The sequence below is a fragment of the Rutilus rutilus genome (assembly GCF_951802725.1).
Source record: "Rutilus rutilus genome assembly, chromosome: 4".
Lineage (NCBI taxonomy): Eukaryota > Metazoa > Chordata > Actinopteri > Cypriniformes > Leuciscidae > Rutilus > Rutilus rutilus.
Genome location: NC_140212.1, coordinates 10,418,955 through 10,441,972, shown reverse-complemented (window position 1 = coordinate 10,441,972; position 23,018 = coordinate 10,418,955). Strand labels below are relative to the sequence as shown.

Sequence of the window (23,018 nt, the reverse complement as noted above, 5' to 3'; positions counted from 1 at the left end):
TGTGTACATTTTATTTTGTATTGGTATTAATATTTGTGGTCATTTTATAATGTGAATCAGTTATTTATTTAAAATAGCGCTCTGTTTTCCGTTCCAAGTTCTTGTGGATCCTACAAATGTGACCACGGTCACGTTTGCTTGTACTGTGGTCATATTAATTTAAATGTATATCTAATAATTTATTGAATATGAATACACATAAAATACACCAACAGCTCTTTTTAGACCCATCTACATACTACATTTTGACTATAGAAAATCTTATTTTTTAATGGCATTTTCTATTTTTGTTATACAATACTTTATATATTTTTATTTTATATTATTAATTAAGGTTAATATTTTACAATAAATGATGTACAGTAGTATCTAATTAGGTGTGACAGTTCCCTTTACTAGTGATTCCATTGACAGGAAGCAGCACATAAACTGAACGGACTTTTATTTTGGTGTTGTGTGATTGGCTGTTGTTGATCATGTTTACAGTCATGACTCACGAGTCCAAAAATTGAACCGCGCTCGCGAACTGCAGACAGACACATCTTCAAACGGACTGCATGAGTAAACATGGCGCTGCAAAGTCCCTCCGCCGGATTAAAAACCATAATTGGTTACATTTTACCAGAAGGTAAGGTTGTCCAGTCAAACCAAGATGATGTTTCAGGAAGTGAAGATGAAGAAGAGGAGGAAATACAGCCTGAATTTCTTGACATGAAAGAGATGGACTCCGTCTCATCTGGGGCAAACGTATTTAAATCTTCCGTGCCAGCGTCAAAAGAAGGTAAAACAACATTATATTTTAGCAAACATGTTTTATCCTTTGGTTATCTTTTGGTTTTATGAACACAAAGTTAGCAGATCTAAAATTGTATGCAATAACAGCAGACTCAACAAGTAAACATAGTTTTGTTCAGTAAACATATACATGTTTTCAGTTCACATTGGTACAAGTAACCATGTTTTCATTTCACAAGTTTGCAAGTAAGAAAGCGGCCATGTTTGTATTTTACATTGTGGTATGAAACAAAGTGTCCATTGATTGTTTACGTTTTACGTAGGGTCACTGAAAAGTGACATTAAAACATAACATTTGAATAGGCCTAAATAAAAACATCCTTTTTGTACTACATGTCGAAAGTGTTTTATATTTATGTGACGTGTCAGTAATAGGCCATTTATATTAATATATGATTTTATTTAAAAAAAATTTGTAGGACATTTTTCCAACTTCAAGCATAATGTTTTCTTAAATTGTAATTTCTTTTCTTAAATTGTTATTGAGTTTTAAATTAAAATTATCATGTAAAAGCTATATCATTTTATGATTTTTTATTTTTTTTATTTTGAACATCCCTTACCCATATGAAGCGATATTTAATTTTCATTGTCAGAAGTTACAAAGAAAGCATGTTTACAATTTACTGTTACAAGGAAAAATAATCATATTTATAGATTACATCGTTGTTAGTAAAAACAATCATGTTTAGTACAGTTCACACTATGTCAAACCATTTTTACAGTTTACACTGTTTCAATTAAAATCAACTAGCCATTGTTTCTCACTCCTACAGGAGGCATTAAGCTTATTTTAACAGTTAACTTTCTTGTGGAATTTCTGTTTATAGACATATCCTTTGTTTATGGACCGAACTATTCATGTCTTATTTTCTTTTGCAGTGTCATTCATGGCTGGTAAAAAGACGTACCGGGTTGAGGGCCGTTTTCTCCTCTGTGATCCCTGGTGGGAAGTAACCTGCAAAGTTCGCCAAGGCAAACGCAAAGCTTTCGTCAAAGGCTATCCCTCCTACAGCCTCCGCACCAATCTGAGATCAGAGGGACGATCACTTGTGTCTCTTTTTCTTACAGCATGTAGAGCACAACCTGACTTCGTTAACATGTTCATGCAGTGGTTGCCCAATGACAGACATGTGGAGCTTGTCAATGTGCTGGACGTCCTGCAGGAGTTTGAAGATTCATCGCCTGAGAATAAAGCTGTGGCTGAACAGCTCAAGGCACATGTCAGTTGCTCAGGTTGGATAATGTATACCATGTCTAGTTGTATAATATGCATAACACATAAAACAATATCAGAGTTGCTTTTGAAGTGATTTTTGGTAGAATATTATATTTAGCAACATTTTGAAAAATATGTTTTATCGTAAAACAAAGACACAAGCTATGTTTCCATCCAAAGTGGCGAATTTAATTTATGTTCAGAATTATAATATAGCATAAAACATTTGCGAATAATGCAGCATTTCCATCCCAAGAAAAAAAGGATCTTCACTTTCTCGGAAATTGGCACAAAATATCTGTAATAAAAATGGAAGTCTCTGCAATTTGGGAAGCATATGATTACTTTTCTTTGTTAGTGTAAAGTGTATTCGGTAAAAGTGTTTCCTTCGTAGTTTATGCGCATGTCTTCTTTTCGTATTAATAATGTATCGGCCTCAATTGAGTGCATACGTTTCTTACTCACATTTTTAGAATTTATGCGCATCTTGGCATTTCCATCCAGATATTTTTAATGCAATATCCCAAAATGCACATAAAATTGGTGGATGGAAACATAGCTACAGAAAACATCACAAATGCTGGTAATTTCCTAAGCCTTAACCTAATCTAAATCTAAAATACACTTTTGCACATATAATAACTATGAAAAAAAGTGATTAAAATAATGATACCGAAATCATAATCACAAACCTTGTTCTTGTTAATTGTCTTTTTAAACACAGTCGCTTGGACACACGTGAGAGTCGCCAGCTCGTACCCTGGAATCATGAAATACTTGCCAACACTGCTGCCGGGTCAGTTTATGGAGATAATCAGCAAAGGAAGAATGAAAAACTTGCCGGGAACTTCCGAAAAAGATGATCCTACTGCACAAGAGCAGAACAATACAAATGTGTTGGCCAAACTTGAGGAGCTCATTAAGACTGATGTATGGAAGTTGGGCTTCAACCATGTAAGATTGCTTCCCGGGACACTTGTTGTTTGGTTTCTAAATCTAAAGCTCACATTATTTCCTTCACTATTTGATATCCTTGAATATTTTTCCGCTTTTTTTCAACAGATTATGTTTAAAGAATTGCATCTGATCCGGTGTGAAGCGAAAGTGGAGGCCTTCAAAGACTGTAATTTATTTTCTAGTATCCCGGTGCTCCAGCGTGACTCCTTGCTCATGTATGCGGAACTGAAAAGACACTGCAGAGCCACTGGCAGCACGTATGCCGACCGGCAGATGTTGCAGGATAAGATATCGCCTGAGACCGGAGATGAGGGTGCCTGGAATGCTTTGCATTTTCTTGAGAAACAGGGGGTGCTGATCAGGGAGGTCGAAAAGGTGGCACTTAGGAACCTCTTCGGCTATGAGAAAGGCATTGCCGAATGCTTGAGGGGCTTGGTTGAGGGAGAACCCTGGAAGATCCACTTGGATGTGAGGAAGGTTCTTCGCAAAGCGCAGCTGGATCGATTAAGAGCAAAGGCTTGTGAAAAACGCAGTATGGCTAATTTGAGGAAATCTAAGGCTGATGCAAAAATATCAATTTCAGCGGCCCAAAATGACATAGTTCAGGAGGCCGGGTGTGAGCAGATGCTTCTTGATTTTGCCCAGCCTGATGCTTCAAGCTTGGTCCACAATGGAGGAACGGCAACACGTTGTAATTCACCTGAAATTACAAAGCTCACTATTAAAGAGGAAAGTCACACTTCAGACTCCGGCGACTCAGATGACTCCAGCTACATGGATGTTGATCCGTCTACTATAGAGTTGGACCCCGATCAGGTGCGAGCAGCAGAAATGATGTGCGCCAACCCAGTAACCGTGATCAGTGGGAAGGGAGGTTGTGGGAAGACTACAGTGGTCAGCCTGGTGTTTAAGGCGGCCATGGAGCAACAGACGAGTGACAGGGAAGAGGTGCTGAAGGCCTGTGAGGTCTTTCAGAATGACTCTCAGGGGTCCGGTAATGGGCTGCTGTCAGACGTACACGAGGAGAAGAAAAAAAGTGAGGCGAGTGACAGTGATGAAAAGCCTGTGGAAGTTCTTCTAACTGCTCCTACGGGGAGAGCTTCTTCACTTCTTACTAAGAGAACCGGCTTCACTGCTTATACTATGCACCAGGTATAGTTCACATAACATAACTTTACATGATACTACATTTCATAATGTAATGTTATGCAATGTAATGTTACATAACTTAAACCCAACTTTACACTACATAACCTTTCATAACATGTTACATAACTTAAACAACAATTGTACATAGCATTTCATAACATAATTTTACATGACATTACATAACATTTAATTTCACAACTTTACATAACATTAAAAAACGCAAACATGACAACTTTACATATTTCATAGCATTGCATGACTTAGACATCACATAACATTTCATAACTTCACTGTACATTACATAACATTTCAGAATGTAATGTCTTAAGCATTGTATAACTTTACATAATACTTCATAACAGCATTACATGGCTTAAACAAGAGTTACATTTACATAACTTCACATTACACTTGATTAACAATAAATGAATCGCATTAAATTAAAGCTTTGTTTTCTGTTTTCCAATATGTCTTCCAAACTGTTCATTTCGATTTTAGCGAATATAGGTGTCTCAGTTGCTATTGTTACCTTTTTTTAATTCCACACATATTTACATGGTTAACCCCACCCCCCTTTCTTCAGGTTTTATGGAGTTTCATGAATGTAGGAAAAGATCCCAGTGGAAATCCTCAGGTTTGGAAGTTCTCAAAGGTGCGGGTGCTGGTGGTCGATGAAGGGAGTCTGGTGTCTGTTCAGATCCTTCATTCCGTTCTCAGCATGCTTACCAAACATGCAGACCTCCAGAAGTTCATTATTTTGGGTAGACATATTGCATGCATAATAGTTTCTCATTTAGGGTGTATTTGCAATGTATTTATCAGCGACATATTCTGCAGTTTTAAAGTACTTAAGTACTATTTTGTGTCTGCAGGAGATGTGAGGCAGCTGCCCAGCATTGAGCCTGGAAACACGCTGTACGATCTGTTTGAAGGCCTCAAGAAGGTCCAGTGGGCCATTGAGATGAAGACCAACCATCGTGCCGAGTCTGAGCTCATCGTCAGAAATGCTGGACTGTGAGCAGATAGCTTGTACTCTGTAATGTTTGATTAGGAACTTGGTTCCTTATTGGTTTGTTGGCTGTGCGTATATGTTTTTATGTACATTTACATTTACATTTAGTCATTTAGCAGACGCTTTTATCCAAAGCGACTTACAAATTAGGACTAAATAAAGCGAGTCATCATGAAGAGGCAAAAACAACAACAACGCAAGAAGTGCTCAGAATACAAAGTTCAGGCATTATTCAGAGTAGCATAAGTCTGATAAGTGATGTTTCAAAGGATTTTTTTTTTTTTTTTTTTTTTTTTTTTTTTATGAGGTTAAGTGCTCACGGAAGAGATGGGTTTTCAGCTGTTTTTTGAATGTTGCCAGTGATTCTGCATTCCGGATGAGGCCGGGGAGAGCGTTCCACCAGCATGGAGCTGTGAATGAGAATGTTCTGGAAAGTGATTTTGTGGCTCTCTGTGATGGAACCACGAGACGTCGCTCGTTGATCGATCGTAGGCGTCTGGTAGGGATGTAGACTCGTAGGAGTGAGTGAAAATAGTAGGGAGCTTAGCCTGTGATAGATCTGTAAGCAAGCGTCAATGCCTTGAATTTGATGCGAGCAGCGAGAGGTAGCCAGTGCAGAGAGATGAACAGAGGAGTGACGTGGGCCCTCTTGGGCTCGTTGAAGACAAGACGAGCTGCAGCATTTTGGATCATCTGTAGAGGTTTTGTTGCACATGCTGGAAGTCCGGCCAAAAGAGCATTACAGTAGTCAAGCCTAGAAATGACCAGGGCCTGGACCAGAAGTTGTGTTGCATGCTCAGTTAGGAAAGGCCTGATCTTCCTGATGTTGTGCAGTGCAAACCTGCATGATCGAGCTGTCTTTGAAATGTGATCTGTGAAGGACAGCTGGTCATCAAGCGTTACTCCGAGATTTCTGACCGACCTTGATGGGGTGATTGATGATGACTCTAGCTGGATGGTGAAGTCGTGTTGTATAGACGGATTGGCAGGGAGGATGAGAAGCTCAGTCTTTGCCAGGTTGAGCTGCAGGTGATGTTCCTTCATCCATGTGGAGATGTCTGCCAGACAGCTTGAGACCCGTGCAGCTACTGTGGGATCATCTGGTTGAAACGAGAGGAAGAGCTGTGTGTCATCAGCATAGCAGTGGTAGGAGAAGCCGTGTGCCTGTATGATGTGTCCCAGTGATGTAGTGTAGATGGAGAAGAGGAGGGGACCAAGAACTGAACCCTGGGGAACCCCTGTGGTCAGTTGATGTGCTCTGGATACCTCACCTCTCCATGCGACCTTGAAGGACCTACCTGTGAGATAGGACTCAAACCAGTGGAGTGAAGTTCCTGTGATGCCCAGTGATGAGAGGCTGGACATAAGGATCTGATGATTCACAGTGTCGAAGGCTGCAGACAGATCCAGGAGAATGAGGACTGAGGACTTGGAAGCAGCTTTAGCGATCCGTAGGGCTTCTGTGACTGACAGTAATGCAGTTTCTGTTGAATGCCCTTTCTTGAAGCCAGATTGGTTGACATCCAGCTGGTTGTTTAGAGACAAAAAGGATGTTATTTGGTTGAAAACAGCTCTTTCAAGTGTCTTCGCAATGAATGGTAGGAGGGAGATAGGTCTGTAATTCTCTACAGATGATGTGTTTAGTGTTGGTTTTTTAAGCAGTGGAGTGACCCGAGCCTGCTTGAATGCTGTAGGGAAGGTGCCAGTATGGAGGGATGAGTTGATTATGTGTGTGAGTGATGGTAGAAGTGTCGGAGAGATGGCTTGTAGAAGGTGTGAGGGGATGGGGTCTAGAGGGCAGGTGGTAGGATGACTGGAGAGGAGAAGTGTAGATACTTCTTCCTCGGTTAGCGAGGAGAAGGAGAACAGTGGGATATTGGCTGTGGAAGCGGTCAGTGTGGGTTCCTGTGTGTGTGGAGCTGAAAACTGACTGCTGATAGATGTTGTTTTGTTGGTGAAGAAGTTCGCAAAATCGTCAGCAGTTAAGGAGGAGGAGGGTGGTGGTGGAGGTGGGCAGAGGAGAGAGTTGAATGTCTTGAAGAGTGAACGTGTGTTGGAGGAGCTGTTGATCTTGTTGTGGAAGTATGAAGATTTTGCAGCATGAACATCCACAGAAAAGGAAGAGAGGAGAGATTGATACATACTCAGGTCAGATGCGTCGTTTGATTTGTGCCATTTCCTCTCCGCTGCCCTAAGTTCAGTCCGGTGTTCCCGAAGAACCTCAGATAACCAGGGGTTAGGGGGAGTAGCACGTGCTGGCCTGGAGGAGAGAGGGCAGATAATGTCTAGAGAAGAGGTTAGAGTGGAGCATAAGGTGTCCGTTGCTGTGTTCACATCCAGAGATGAGAATTGTGAGGGTGGGGGAAGAGAAGATGACACGGCAGAGGAAAGATGGGAGGGAGAAAGTGAGCGCAGGTTTCGCCTGAAAGTGACTGGTGGGGGTGTTGGTGGTGAAGGGGTAGAGAGATGTAGACTGAAAGTAATGAGGAAATGATCTGAAACATGGAGAGGTCTCACCAGGATGTTGTCTGTGATGCAATTGCGTGTGTAAACCAGGTCCAGTTGGTTGCCTGATTTGTGAGTACCTGTGGTGATGAGTCGTTTGAGATCGAAAGAGGCTAGGAGAGAGGTGAAGTCTGTTGCATGCGGCTTTTCGAGATGGATGTTGAAGTCACCAAAGACTAGAAGTGGGGTGCCGTCCTCAGGGAAAGTGGACAGCAGCACATCCAGCTCATCTACAAAGTTTCCCAGCTGACCAGGGGGACGATAAATGACTACAATATGGATCTTAGTGGGAGTTGTAAGTGTAATAGCATGATATTCAAATGAGTTGTTGTTGCATAGAGAAGAGAGTGCGGAGTATTTGAAATTGTTAGAAACGAGGAGCCCTGTTCCCCCACCTCTCCCAGACTGGCGAGGGGAGTGAGAGAAGGAGAAATTGCTAGAGAGAGCAGCAGGGGTTGCTGAGTTTTCTGGACGAATCCAGGTCTCAGTCAAGCCCAAGATACTAAGAGTAGAATGAGATGCGAAGGCTGGAATGAAGTCAGCTTTATTGACTGCTGACTGACAATTCCATAGACCCACGGAAAGAGAGAGTGGAATGTGTGAGGATGAGAGAATTGGACGCAGATTGGCAGTATTGCGTTGTCTTTTGCGCGCGATGAAGGGGCGTTGGCGAGAGATCACAGTAATGTGTTGAAAGCACATGTTGATTAATGGCAACAATAAGATAAGAGAGGGAAGGAGAGGGGAAAAGGAGATACGTAAGTGCCTTTCTAGTGTCCTTGCTCGGTGGAGTCGCGCAGGTAGAGTCGCTGGTCTTTACCCGAGTCGGTCTGAACACGAGGAGGCTGAGCACGAGAGCTGAACGCTTCCGCTGACGCTTCCGCGACAGCGCGCAAATTACATAGTTATACAGATAATGCTTCACCGCTTGAGTGAGTACAGCTGTTTCGCTCGGGCAATTAAGTCAAATAACGTGACAATGTGCCGAATCGAAACTGCTGAGAGCAAATAAGGCTTAAGTGCAAATTAGACTGCAATATTAATTTTCACTCGCGGCAAATATGTAATTTGTACAAATGTTCTCCTAATGACATTATGATGATTAATCATACTGCTTTTATTTCCATAATATTTCAGCATCGCAGCGATGGGTAAACAAAAGCTTTACAGTCCTCTGGAGTTTGATGCCACCATAAAAATGGTGAGACCCTCCACAGTGCCATCTGACAAAAGGTTTATATTTGTCAAAATCAGTGGGGAAAATTATTCTTTTGGTAAGTGAGCAGTCAAGAAATATGTGAACAATTTTTTATTTATGTTTAAAAAATGTACTTTATTCTTTTCGCAACACTTGTATAGACCTTATGTAGCTCCGCCCCTTTTCAGCGCTGCGCTCGTTGTCTTTTCTCTTCCGGTCTGTATTTTCACAGTGTTCTTGCGTATTTATGAATGAACGGCTCGTTTAAAATCTTCCCGGTCTACTGACATTTGTTAAGACTCCTGCTTTAAACATTACAATCCTCATGATAACTTTTGTTAACTTTACAATAAGAAAATCCACTTCACCAGCTAATTACTCCTCGACAGCGATGCCATAGAGATATACAGAGCGGCCGCAAAAACAGAAGTTCAAAGACAATATTCTAAAGATGGCTGCGCGCTTGAATCCAGGAAGAGAAGAATTATGTGAGGTGTTTTCTCTGTCACTGTGCTGCAGAAGCTCATTCTTTGCAGTAAAACTGTGAACCTGAAGGCCCAGACAATCTGAATAACAAAAGAAACACACTGATCAAAAGGAAACCAATCACTGTATTGTCCTCAGGGCATTTGTGTGGGCTCCTGTGTGTCTGTTGTACTGCAGGTTTTCCTGAAAATACACTTTACTGTTGTCTGTGACTCATTTCATACTTCGGGTGGCTACACAGCCACCTTCAATACATTTTACTCCCCCATAAGCACCTTAGTGCAACTTTTTGGCACACCGATATGAACATTTTGGCCGATACCGATAACCTATAATTCTTTATATTTGAAAGCCGATAACCGACATATTGGCCGATAAATCGAAATCCAAGTTTTTATATAATTTTTGAGAGCCTGATTACAAAAATAAAAGTCTCACTATTAAAAGCCATGTCCCAAGCACACACTTATAATGATGTTCTTATTATAATTTTATGTAGCCTATATGTGAACCTGGACCACAAAACCAGTCTTATGGGTACATTTTTTTAAATTGAGATTTATACATCATCTGAAAGCTGAATAAATAAGCTTCCGATAGAACAATATTTAGGACAGTAGGACAATATTTGGCTGAGATACAACTATTTGAAAATCTGGAATCTGAGGGTGCAAAAAATCTAAATATTGAGAAAATCATCTTTAAAGTTGTCCATTTCTGTTGGCGATTTTGTTGCATCCACTCACAAAAATACATTTTTGATATATTTAAGGTAGGAAATTTACAAAATATCTTAATGGAACATGATCTTTACTTAATATCCTAATGATTTTTGGCATAAAAGAAAAATCGATAATTTTGAACCATACAATGTATTGTTGGCTATTGCCAATTATATACCTGTGCGACTTGTGACTGGTTTTGTGGTCCAGGGTCACATATGACAGACTATATATTTCTTTTTTTAATTGATTTCAATCATGTTTCAAACAATTCAAAACCATCATGGCGAACAGTACGCATCTGAAATGTCTCAGCTGAAGGAAATAATCCATTATTTATCGGCTTCAATATATATATATATATATAGGTAAAAAATATATATATATTGGGCCGATAATGAGAACATTAAAAATGAACATATATCGGCCAATACCGATATGGTAAATTATGAATAAAAACCTAATTACAAGTCAAATGCATTGTTGAGGCACCAATTAACTGTCAAGCAAAATGGTATATATCTATCATTGAGCAATAACAACAAATTTCTGGCGCTGCTTAGACCTCCAGGATGCCGTTACATTCTTACTTAAGGAAGGTCCTGGACTGAAAAGTGATAAATTGTCACAATTTGTGGCTTTCAGGAGGTAAGACAGATTTAGCTTTATCACTCTATGCTGAGATGTCAATCTTTTTAAGAAAATGCTGAGTTTGCTAAAGTTGTTGTTTTTATTGTTCACAGGAAAGACTGTGAGTTGATCAATGAGCTTTGCTGCAAGAATTATTCTCAGCATACTACAAAGTTAGTTTTCTTACAAATAAAAAAGCATGACACTTTATTTTATTCCACTTTAAACCACTTCCATAGGTTGCCTTTTTAGAAGTTTATTTCTGTTTTAATATTTAGTGTAATCAATTACAGAACTCCCAAAAAGAAATTCAACTTTCAACGAAAGGATAAAGTTTGCTGCACTAAGAATGGCTATGTCTTAGACCACGAGGAGAAGAAGAGAGATGTGACTGTCGGAGCTTCACATGATTATGCCAGATCTTCCCATGATAACGGTGGAAAACAGAGACAAGATGAACAGGCGAAGAAAGAGCGCCTGTGCAATGGGGAAATTTTCTTTATTGAAGATGTACTGGAGTTTTATTTATCGATTTATTTATGCATTTATTGATAATCTCAAAATTATTTTTATGCTTTTAAATTCAAAATGCTTGACCTGAGTTGGTTTAACTTGTCCTTGTAATTGTACACCAATCCCAGGATGTTGAGAATGTTGAGGGAGGAAAAAAGAGGCGCTACCTGACACTAGATGATGTAAATGGGCGCGTGGTGAAGTGTGACTACAGAGAACTACAGAGAGAGTGTAAACTGCGGCATGCTTGGGCAAGAACCATTCACACCTTTCAGGTATCGATGCTCTTTGTTCATCTACGGCCCTGTTCACAGCGTTTGTCTCTGCTTCATGCAAATTGCTTATTTGTTTTCTCACTTCAGGGCTCAGAGTCTGAAACTATTGTGTACGTTCTTGGAGACAGCATTGCTCAAAACTGGCAGCATGTATACACTGCAGTGACACGCGGTCAGAAGCGAGTGTATGTGGTGGGTACAGAGAGTGACATAGAAGGAGCCATCAAGAAATGGATCACCCCACGTAACACACGATTGTGCTGGTTCGTCAAAACAACAGTTGCCAAACAAGGTCCTGAAGACTCTTTGACTCAGTCTCCCTGCAGTCAGAGTCAAGTAGACCCCCCTGTGAACCACAGTTTCGGGCCTTCACAGTCCACACCCGTGGCTCCACATTGCCCCAGCCTCCCCCAGTCGTTCTCCAGCACAAAACCTTCATGTATACGACACCTCTACAAGGAAGAAAATGAAAAAAACCATCAAACATCCAATACCTCTTTACAAGATGACATGACATTCAGTCAAACCTACTCTTGGTCGCCCATGGATGGTTGTGATGAGCCAAGCATGGTGCAGAATGAACATGTGTCCGAATTATCCAATCAGGTTGAAGATGCAGCGTTGTTAGAGACGATCAGCTCTTCCCCAAATGAAAGCAGCAGGGGTCCTAAACGGCTGATTCCTGTGGACACCTGCAGTACGCCGACTAAACTACCAAAGGTAACACATACACTAGAACATTTAGAAATGATTGACAAACAATGTGCTATTTTGTAATTGATCACGAAACAATTTTACTGGATATTTGATCATTAAGATGTCATACCAGAGCTCAAAGCTTTATTGGTGCAATGGCATTATGAAAAATGCCAAGTGTCAAAGCTGGTGTCAAGATGTCTGGACCCAGAGAGGGCTTCTCTCTAAGAAAACAAAAGACTTTTCTGGAAATTAACATTTGAACTCTGTCTTGCAAAATTAACACCCTCATCCGAGACACAATCACACTGAGTAGATCACACCTCAGTATTGTCTTATCTGCATTTCCTTCCCTTCACAGCCTCTTCCCCCTCTCCTCTCTCTACTACTAAAACTTATATTTTGAAGTTTTATTATTAAAGTCTTCTTGGATGTGCAGAAAAAAATTTAATGTGTCAGATATTAATATTTATGATTATAAATTCATTTAGGATCAAAATATGCAAAATTGGCACTCCATCCATAGACAACAGTGATATTATTGGAAATGTAAGTCGTATACTGAATGTTTTAGGCTGAACGTGCTTAACGTTCTGTGATCTCCTCTCGCTTCAGAAAACCACTTCAGAAGAGTCTCCGTTGTGCAGCGCAAGACTGAATCTTATGTCCATTACGAGTCCCAGCTCCAAAACCCACGGCAGGCAGCTCTTCCGAGACGATTCATACCCTCACGTTGAAAAGCCTTAGAGGGGTCATTCTCAGACCCAACATGCCAAAGCGGAAAGAGCTAAATCAGTCCAAATGTGCATGTTATTTGGCTTTTCAGAGGATTTGGATAAACCTGAATTAGCTTTTTACATAATTATGAATAATTTGCTAGTTTCACCCTTGAGAACAACAATATCTTGTAATATATTATGGCTCTGTGAAAGAGATGTGTGAGTTCTAATTTCCGCTAGACATACTTTGAAAAGTATAATTCTTAAATCATAACAATTGAGTAAAAGAAGGCTTAAATATGAAACTGAAGTGCGATTTTTGCCATATCCAAAAAACGTATGTTGTACGTAGACCATATTTGTAATGAAAGTAATAACTATTACCGTATCATTTTAAAGTCACTTTTATGTTTTTATCTTTCCTGACAAACTTGTTCAGATTCAAACATGTTATGCAGTTTTTTTTTTTTTTTAAATGTCCACGTTTATATAATATGAATCACAGCGTTTGTATTAGGGCTGAAGCAATTGTTTGACTCTAGACTTCACAATTCAGTATACCTTAAAAACCGTTAAGGCTCAATTCAAAATCCATTTGAGGTTTGACTGGATGTTGTAATTGTTGGCATAATTTCACTTTTTATTTTAAACCTGAAGCATGTGACAGGTTTATTTCAAAAGCTCAGTATGATGGTTGTCTAACATCACATCATCTAATAAATCAGACTGAACAATAGCAGTCTTTTTTGTTTATTCAAGCTCAATTGCATGTTTGATCTATGTATATTAAACATGCACTCATGTTTCTCATCTTAAATGTCATCTTGTTTCTCAAATCTAATATGCAGCGTTCATCTCTTTTAATATATTGTATGTAGATACATTTAAAATACCCATAAAGTTCATGAAAACAGCACATCGAGTGCTTTTTGTGTTATTGGTCAAAATATTCAGGGTTTTACTCCACTTATTTGTGCATTTTTCTGCTTTTCTGGGGGGTGTCAAGAAAAAACAATCTTAGATACTCTCTTGTCAAAGAGAACCTATACTTTTGTTCAAAATAAGTCGATTATTTCTATTTGAATATACCGGTAAAGACCCCTCTGCTATAGGGTTTTGTTTATTATTTATTTTATTTTATATAAATGTTCAATAACATAAGAACATTGTAAAGGAACTACCTCTGCTATAATAGTGGTCACACGTTCGTTAATAAATACAAAAAACGTCATCATTCTACGCCTTGCGTAGCGGTGAAATGATTGGCTTGAATTGTTCTACGTCGGCGTATCAGTGACGAGCAATCCCGGAAGACGCGCAGTATCGTGAAAACTGTCAGTGAGTGTGCTGTGCAGAGCTGCTACTTGACAAATCAACCCGATTTTTAAAAGTTAATTTCATCCAGTGAGTTATATTTCACCATGTCCGCAAGAAATCCAGGAATGCATCTTGGTAAGTTGTTTAAAAAAATAAATTAAAAAAACCTTTAACGTTAATTAATACTGCTACTTTTTCACGTGATAGGACAGGCATTTAATTAAAAAGGACAGAAGACAGAGATTAAAGTTCTTTGCAAGCTACTAATGAGCAACAGACATAGTGATATGACGTAAGCTATACATTGAACATGTAAAGTGCAACGTATATTCTTCGTGTTATGTGTGGTTAATCTTTAACTCAATCTGCAGTTGAAACTCACTATATTTATAATTCAACCTTCATACGGCCTGTGTAGTTAATCCTAAATTTAATTCTGGTTTTCTTTCTTCTTTCCCTAAACAGTTGATTCTAAACTCTAAATAAAATGCATTTAATGAATATCACATGACCCATGTGTCTCATGACACAAGTTGAGCAGAGGGAAATAACCAGACTAAACTGATTTTAAAACATCCTTCATTATTTATTCTTGCTTTATTTTAGATCTGGAATGGGTGTCAAAAGTCAGAGTCAACACTCAGGCTGTTCTTAAAAGAGCCCAGCAGATCCAGGGACGCAAAGTGGCCAAAAAACAGTGGCAGGTAAACTGTTTACAATATTTATGGTACATGCTCACTCCTATTGCTTGATGCCATCTTTATTGACCTGCATTGGTATTGTAGGCTGCCTGGTTGCTGAAGGCTGTCACATGCATTGATCTGACGACCCTCGCTGGTGACGACACACCCTCCAATGTCCATCGACTCTGTATGAAGGCCACACGGCCCATCCGTCACGATCTGCTGAAGAGCATGGACATGCACGACAAAGGTGCCGCTGTTTTGCATATACACGTATTTATCTGTCACATCATCCCTGTTGGTGCCGTGCACAGGTGCACTTATATCTTCTGTCACTCATATTGCCGTTTGCAGTATAAAATAAGCTTACAACCATTTACACCCATTAAACAAATGACTGTTAGAAGCATTTTAGATCATAGTAATTGACTAATTACTCCAGAAATTTGGATCCAAACAGATTACTAGTATATTTAATGACAGCTTAATGAAAAATATAAAAAAGTCTTGAAAACTCATTATTGTTCCCAAAGTGGTAGATTTTTTTTTTTTTTTGTCTGTAAATTTATCTTTATTATATTTTATAATTTATAGATTATTATTATATATTGTATTATATTTTATACCTTAATTTTGTATCATAATACACTACTGTTCAAACATTTGGGGTCATTAGGATTGTACTTTTTTGAGATAAATAAATCATTTTATTCAGCAAGGATGAATTAAACTGACATTAAAGACATTTATAATAAATGTTGAAATTATTTGACTACAGTTTACACACAAAAAAAAAAATAATAATAATAATAATAATAATAATATATATATATATATATATATATATATATATATATATATATATATATATATATATATATATATATAATAAAAACATCTTGAGCACCAAATCTGCATATTTCAGGGATCATGTGACAATGAAGACTGGGGTAATGGCTGGTGAAAATGCAGTTTTGCCATTCCAGGAATAAATGATATTTTAAATGTACTAAAATAGAAAACACTTATTTTAAATTGTAGTAATATTTCACAATATAATTTTGTTTTACTATATGTTTAATCAAATAAATGCAGCCTTGGTGAGAATAAGACTTCTTTAAAAAACATTAAAAAGACCTCAAACTTTTAATGAATAGTGTATATGTTTTATGTATTATATTATTTTTATTTTATTAATGTTTATAAATGTTAATTATTTTATGTTATATATTATATTTTAGTGTATTGATGGTTTTCAGTTTTAGTAACATAAGCGTGTCACTGTATATCTGCCCACAAGAGGGAGATAAAGCTCTTTTCACCGATAGTTACTGGCTGAAGAGATCAGTGACTTTAACAACTTAAATTCAACATTTTACTGAATAAAAAAATTGTAACACAATAAACATTAAACGTTAACAGATGTGTTTTCTTTGTATTTTTGCGTTTTATTTACTTTTATGTATTTATTAAAATGTAGTCTTTGCATGAAATGAATTATAGATTTCTTTGACTTTAAACACTGTGTGTGTGTGCCTGTGTGTGCGTGTGTGTGTAATTCCAGGAATCACGACTGCAGCTGTCTGTGTGTACCCATCACGGGTGGCTGATGCTGTAAAGTCTCTGAAGGCAGCAAACTCTAGTCTTCCTGTTGCATCTGGTAAGACATTTGAAACTGCTTATCTTTAAACACATTTCAATCCTTTATAGACATCATCCTAGAGAGGGTGCAACCGCATTGTCTCACCTCACTCTCTTTGCTTCAGTGGCCACTGGTTTCCCTGCTGGACAGACGCCACTGAAGACCCGTCTCGAGGAGGTCCGGTTGGCTGTGAAGGATGGTGCTACAGAGATTGATATTGTCATAAACCGGACTTTAGCACTCACTGGACAATGGGCAGGTGTGTGTAACAAGGGTACTAAGGGAATGCAGATACAGTTCCTACCAAAAAAATCCTCTTAAACCAGACTGTTTTCTGTTGGTTTAAAGGGGTCCTAATTATGCTTTTTTACAGTTCAACTTTCTTTAGTGTGTGATGTTGCTGTTTGAGCATGAAAAAGGTCTGCAAAGATACAATGTCCACTCCAAACAGAGTTATTCTCCATATCAGCAAGCACTGTTTCTGAACTCCCTGTAACGCCTTGATTGTAGTCTTGAGTTTTCTTCTGGGAACGTACATGTCACAATATTCCTCATTTAAATAATTCCCGCCCCAAGGTATGCACAAAAAAAGGCATGGTTGAATTACGTTAGTAGTTTGTTGAAACATTCGTGACATTTCCGAAACGCTAAGTGGTTGACCGATCACAACACACTGATCCAGCCAGCCAATCAGAGCACAGTGAGCTTTTCAGAGGGAGGGGCTTCATACAGACAAGAACTGAACAGAGCGTTACTGACAGACTTGGAAGAGAGGTGCTGCAACAATGTCAAATATGTGAAAAATAAGGTGTTTTTTGAACATTCAAGCATGAAAACCAATTCTAGTAGACCCCAAAAACAACATTAAGACTTTGTAAAAGGGAATAATAGGTCCTATTTAAGCTGCTCTCTTCCAAACTGATCAGCTGACAATGGCCGTAACCATCACAAGTACACAAAGTACGTTTTTCTTCAGTTCTACATTTTTGTCTCTCATTGTTAAATGATCTCCTCAGCCCTCTACGATGAGATCCGGCAGTTCAGAGAGGCCTGTGAAGACGCCCACATGAAGACCATCCTGGCAGTGGGAGAGCTGGGAACCTTCACAAACGTCTACAAGGCCAGCTTGGTGTCCATGATGGCAGGTGAGGACATTAAGCATAGATCTAAGAGGAAACATTTAGTTTTAATTCGCAGAACTGCTTGCAATCCTGAAGTCAGAAAATAATTATTATTAAATGTTTTTTTCTATATTATGATAATAGGACAGTTCTATCACTCTGATATTTTTGACTTCACGCCCTTCAATAATATCAAAATGAATTTTAATTTAAAAATGAAGAACTTTTTTTTTTTTTGAAAATATATAATAATTTAAATGATCATTATCCATTATTGTCTAATTAATTTTAAATAATTATTTAAATGTATTGATTTTACCGTATTGTGTAATTTTTCTACCCTTGTCAGGCCCTGTCTCAAATGGCATATGCACTTTCAGTCTCGTGTCCGTTAAGTCCATGAGAGTAGGGTGTTCCATTTGTCATTTTAGGTGTCAGAATGGTGTTCACGAGCACCCCCTTTGCGGTCGATATGCGCACGTTTGCCGAGCCCGCACTGAAGCGAGACTTCTTCCTGAGTAGTCAAAGCGGCGTTACATCACGAAAGTGCAGACTCGTAGTGTTTAGGGTGCCATTTGGGACGGGGCCTCAGAAGAATGCACACTTTTTAGTGTCTGTGCAGTAACAACATCCACCAGCAGGGACTAACTGCTCATGATCAATACCAAAAGTGATGCTTGCCTTAAGCAAGTTTGATATTTTGTCCAGAGTGTGGCGCCATTGCTCATCCTTTTCGCACTCAGCATCCAGATCTCTCAGACACACACACACACACACACACACACACACACACACACACACACACACACACACACACACACACACACACACAGAGCAGGCCAGTGACTGTATGCTTAAATAGCCATTGCACATTAAGCCGATTACTGTACCCAATTGTCAGCGGCTCTGATAGGGATCGTTATTAAAATGCATTGCTTTTGTCGCCGCGCTCATTCCTTAATCTCCCCTTGTTCCTATGAATTGCGTATGAGGTTTCTGAAATTGAATGATAATTTCACCTATTAATCTGCGACGCCGGAGCTATTTTACTCCCACGCTCTCCGGCAGTGTCCCCCCGCTCCGCCGCAAATGAATAGAGCTTCATTACTGTCGCCCGCGTTTAATAACCGTTATCCATTATCGTGTAATTAAGACTCCCCAGAACGAATCTCAAGGATTATGTCAGTTTGAGGGAGAGGGTGAGCAATAGAGTGAAAGAGTGTCGGAGGAAAGGGGAAGGGGTGGGAAAAAGAGTGGAAAAACACATAGAACGTATCTTTAATGAACTGTAAAATGTTCATCTTGTTCTGTGCGGTAATGAACAGTCATTAGACATGAGGAAGGGCAGGCGGGACTCGGGCGCTGGGGGTTAGAGCTGGTCCACAGTTTGTGGTTCATCCATTAGAAGCGTCATTTTATCTTCTATTTTTATCGGAACGCTGATAAACCGTAATTGGCTATGAAGGAGAGGAAGGGAGAAATGAAAGCTCTTATTGATGAAGGAACGCACACCCTCTGAGCCCTGCCGACGGGACCATATGTTCTTGTCTAGCCTCCCCTGCCCTCGCGACTAATGTCCTGTCGGGGTTCAGAATCTGACGCCTCTCTGAAGTGCCTGAATGGAGGTGCTAAAAATGTGCTGGACTTTCTAATTTGAAGAAGTGAACTTTGACCAGTCAGTCTGAGCCAAACAAGTGTCAGATGCAAGTTTTTGGCTTTTATTGACGAAGAATTATAATACTAACCGGTGTGACCTGAAATATGCAGATGTATTAAACCACGTTGAAATGTACTCTGTGCTCTCATCTTGGTTTCATATGCTTTTGAAAAGCTTGTATATATAATTTCAAGAGAGGTTTTAGCTTGATGACTCTAAATGTCATGTGGTGTAACCGTTAAGTAAAAATTAAAAGCACATTTTCCTTGCACCTTGAATACATGTGAATAAGTGTACACATCTTAAGCAGGATGGATTCTGATTGGCTGTCAATGGTTTTATCATTCATCAGCTGGAAAAAAAATTACTTCAACGCTATTGTTCTTCTTTCTGTGCCGTTATTGTTATAGTTGTGGTGTGGATTCTGCTATTCTTTTATATGTAGAACAATTTTTTGAACTATATCTTTATTGTTATTGTCATAGTTGGTGTAAACGGACCTTTAATCATTTTTGTCATTTTCAAAAAGATTTTTAAAAACATTTACAATTATCATGAATTATTAATTCATAAATATCATAGTTTTTGGGAGTCACTCGACATGACATTTAACAACCTTAACTAAACATATTTTGCCATAAGAAGGTACATAAAAAAGTATCTGATATTTTAAGAGACATATTGTCCTTTGTCAATATTTATTTTATATATTTGAATTTATTTGCATGTTGGTTGCACCACATGACTTTTTGGATAATTTGGACAAAATAGTTTCCAATATTTGTAATGAATAATATTTTAATTAAATTAATAATTCTATTAAAGTTAATGCCAAATAATTAAAAAGGTTTTCTTTATATATATATATATATATATATATCATAAATAAATATCACCCTGACATTTGTTTACTTCATGCCCTCCAAAATATCAATATAAATTTTACATAAAAAAAATAAATAAATAAAAAATTGTCTACGTTGGCTTTTCTCTGCCTGAATGAGGATCAGAGTGGACCATACTTCATGCCAGTAGTCAAAAGGCTTTGTATTTTCTAACCACTAGGATCGGACTTCATCAAAACTTCAACCGGCAAGGAGTCAGTCAATGCCACTTACCCCATTGCCATAGTAATGGTGCGGGCCATCCGTGACTACTACTTGAGGACAGGCCATAAGGTAAAGGACCCATTATACCCTTAAATCACCTTCTTTAACTGGAATCATCCAGCCTGTTTGACTGATCATTTGTGGGTCCTCAGGTGGGTTTCAAGCCCGCAGGAGGCATCCGTACGGCGCAGGAGTCTGTTGTGTGGCTGACCCTGATGAAGGAAGAGCTCGGAGACGAGTGGCTCGATCCTCACCTTTTCAGACTAGGAGCAAGTAGCCTGTTAGCTGACATCGAGCGGCAGGTAATTAAACCAACACTGTTTCACACTCACGCAAAGCCGCTCTATTCTGGCTTCAGATGTGATAAAGTGATAATTACCATCCATTATGGCTGGAAACAGACACTGTTCAGGGAGTGCGGCATCGTGACCCAGGTCACCTGTGGTGAATAGGATATAGATTAGCTCTTTTATTTATGTATTAGGCTAAATGCAGCTGCAGTGACAAAGCTTTGTCATCATATATAGTTTTATTGAAGCTGAACGTTATTTTAATCTAAAATTTTTATTGTTACAGATTTACCACTACGTGACCGGACGCTATCCCGCCTATCATGAACTTCCTATGGCCTGAGTTTAAAAAAAAAAAAATCACAGATTTGGGCCGATGAAAGCTGTTCAGTGACACAATGGAAAGACATCACACCTGTTTATTATGAAAAGAATTATAAAGAAAAGAAGTGAAATGAAGCACAGTATCTGTCCTAAACTAAGAATATATTTTATTATATTGTCTTTTTTCAAGTTATCTTGTAGAAAAAATGCAAACCCAAGAACATTTCTGGATGACATGGTGCAACCTGAACCGTCAGAAGTAAAAGCGCTCGCTTTACGTCAGCGCAAAGGCCTCTTGCATCACTTTCTCATATCTGCGATTCCCAGCAGCAGTTGTTCCTCAGACAAGCGTACAGATCTCGTAAGCTGCACCTGGGGTTACGCTATCACTGTCCGAGCCTGATGTTATTTGACTTCCGCTGAGCTAATTTCATTAATCAAGCGCTGGATGTCAGAAGTGTGTGTTTGGGATTAATTAAGAGGGGTTAAGAGAGTTTAAATGATCAGATAAAAGCGCGTGCCAGTTAGAGCTTCGTTTGAAGACTTGAACTTTCTTTTTCTTCTCCCTCTTTCTTCTTTAATTAAGAGATCTCGGGCCGTGCCCTTGACTGGGATGGAGGATAAATGACTGAATTAATTGCGGAATGGGGAATGAGCCGAGAGGTGCGAGTGCAGCGAGATTGAAACTTCGGTAAATTCAGTCGGAAAACTGGAGCACAACTAGATTTGTATTCACAGAGAAGCAGTAAAAGCTATTCTCACAAAAGCTTAATAATACCTGCATAAGCACTATGGTAAACTGGTATTAGCATTCCTAAGAGATCCACAAGCAGCGGGATCCAGAAGAATGAACTAATTAATGCTCAAAAAGAATTATTTAGAACTTGATTAAAGCCCAGAAAAAAAACTTTTGAAATTTCTATCTATCTATCTATCTATCTATCTATCTATCTATCTATCTATCTATCTATCTATCTATCTATCTATCTATCTATCTATCTATCTATCTATCTATCTATCTATCTATCTAGGCCGTTCGTTCTTTCACACATCCATCCGTCTGTCTGCCTGTCTATCCTTTGGTTTGTTCGTCCATCCATATGCAGTATCCATTTGTCCATATATCCTTCAATCCTTCTGTTCATTTCTGTCTATCCATACATCCATATATCCATCCATCTGTTTGTTCGTCCATCTATTTGTTCGTTCGTTCATCCATCCATCCATCAATTCCTTCGTCCATCCATATGCAGTATCCATTTGTCGATATATCCTTTTAGTCTTCTGTTCATTTAATTTCTATCTATCTACTATCCATCCATCCATTTGTTTGTGCATCTGTTTTTCCGTCCGTTCATCCATCCATCTGTTTGTTCATCTGTCCATAAATCCATTTGTCCATATATCAGTCTGTCTGCTGTCTGTCTGTCTATCCTTCTATCTTTCTGTTCGTTTGTCCATCCATATTCAGTATCCATTTGTCCACATATTCTGTATCCATTCATCCTTCCATCCGTTCATCTGTCCCTCCATCCATCTATCCATCCATCTGTTCGTCCGTCCATCCATCCGTTTGTTCGTTCGTCCGTCCATACAGTACATCCATCTGTCTGTTTTTCTGTCTGTCTGCTGTCTATCCTTCTGTTCGTTTGTCCGTCCATACATCCATCTGTCTGTATATCCGTCTGTTTTTCTGTCTGTCTGTCTATCCTTCTGTTCGTTCGTCCATCCATAGAGAGTATCCATTTGTTCATATATCCTTCTATCTTTCTGTTCATTTCTGTCTGTCTGTCCTGTCTATGACTCTATCTGTAGTTTTATCTGAGACACATTGATCAGCTGCTCAGCTGATTGTCAGCTGTGTGTTGTGCCTGTGTTTCATTAGCAGTGACTGTAGTGGTTTATGAGGCCACACTGGCAGGGCTGAGTAAGAGTGATGGAGCTCCAGTGCTCCCCGAGGCCATGACAGATTAGCTTCACTTACATAAAGGCATGTAGA

General features: G+C 38.9%; 2 protein-coding genes across 2 annotated transcripts; both read left to right on the top strand.

Moving 5' to 3' along the window:
• The first annotated feature begins 422 nt into the window (after nt 1–422).
• On the top strand, nt 423–13,610 carry helb (helicase (DNA) B). The gene is made up of 13 exons (XM_084407396.1): nt 423–781; nt 1,678–2,031; nt 2,739–2,968; nt 3,077–4,123; nt 4,704–4,881; nt 4,993–5,134; nt 8,775–8,911; nt 10,607–10,691; nt 10,787–10,846; nt 10,967–11,183; nt 11,315–11,461; nt 11,549–12,181; nt 12,773–13,610. The coding sequence occupies exons 1-13, from the start codon at nt 568–570 to the stop codon at nt 12,902–12,904; spliced, it is 3,576 nt and encodes a 1,191-aa protein (XP_084263522.1). The 5' UTR covers nt 423–567; the 3' UTR covers nt 12,905–13,610.
• A 550-nt stretch (nt 13,611–14,160) lies between these two features.
• Nucleotides 14,161–21,154, top strand: dera (deoxyribose-phosphate aldolase (putative)). Its single transcript, XM_084408362.1, has 9 exons — nt 14,161–14,328; nt 14,800–14,897; nt 14,979–15,126; nt 16,441–16,536; nt 16,643–16,777; nt 17,535–17,663; nt 20,362–20,474; nt 20,558–20,707; nt 20,982–21,154. Exons 1-9 carry the CDS (start codon nt 14,298–14,300, stop codon nt 21,036–21,038), a joined length of 957 nt encoding a protein of 318 aa, XP_084264488.1. The 5' UTR covers nt 14,161–14,297; the 3' UTR covers nt 21,039–21,154.
• The last annotated feature ends 1,864 nt before the right edge of the window (nt 21,155–23,018 follow it).

What these genes read in the sequence shown, in the direction of transcription:
- dera (XM_084408362.1), top strand. Translation starts at nt 14,298, where the DNA reads ATGTCCGCAAGAAATCCAGGAATGCATCTTG. An exon ending in CATGGACATGCACGACAAAG is followed by an intron (nt 15,127 to 16,440) that starts GTGCCGCTGTTT and finishes GTGTAATTCCAG; the next exon opens with GAATCACGACTGCAGCTGTC. An exon ending in ACTCACTGGACAATGGGCAG is followed by an intron (nt 16,778 to 17,534) that starts GTGTGTGTAACA and finishes TGATCTCCTCAG; the next exon opens with CCCTCTACGATGAGATCCGG.
- helb (XM_084407396.1), top strand. Translation starts at nt 568, where the DNA reads ATGGCGCTGCAAAGTCCCTCCGCCGGATTAAAAACCATAATTGGTTAC. An exon ending in GGCACATGTCAGTTGCTCAG is followed by an intron (nt 2,032 to 2,738) that starts GTTGGATAATGT and finishes TTTTAAACACAG; the next exon opens with TCGCTTGGACACACGTGAGA. An exon ending in GAACCATTCACACCTTTCAG is followed by an intron (nt 11,462 to 11,548) that starts GTATCGATGCTC and finishes TTCTCACTTCAG; the next exon opens with GGCTCAGAGTCTGAAACTAT.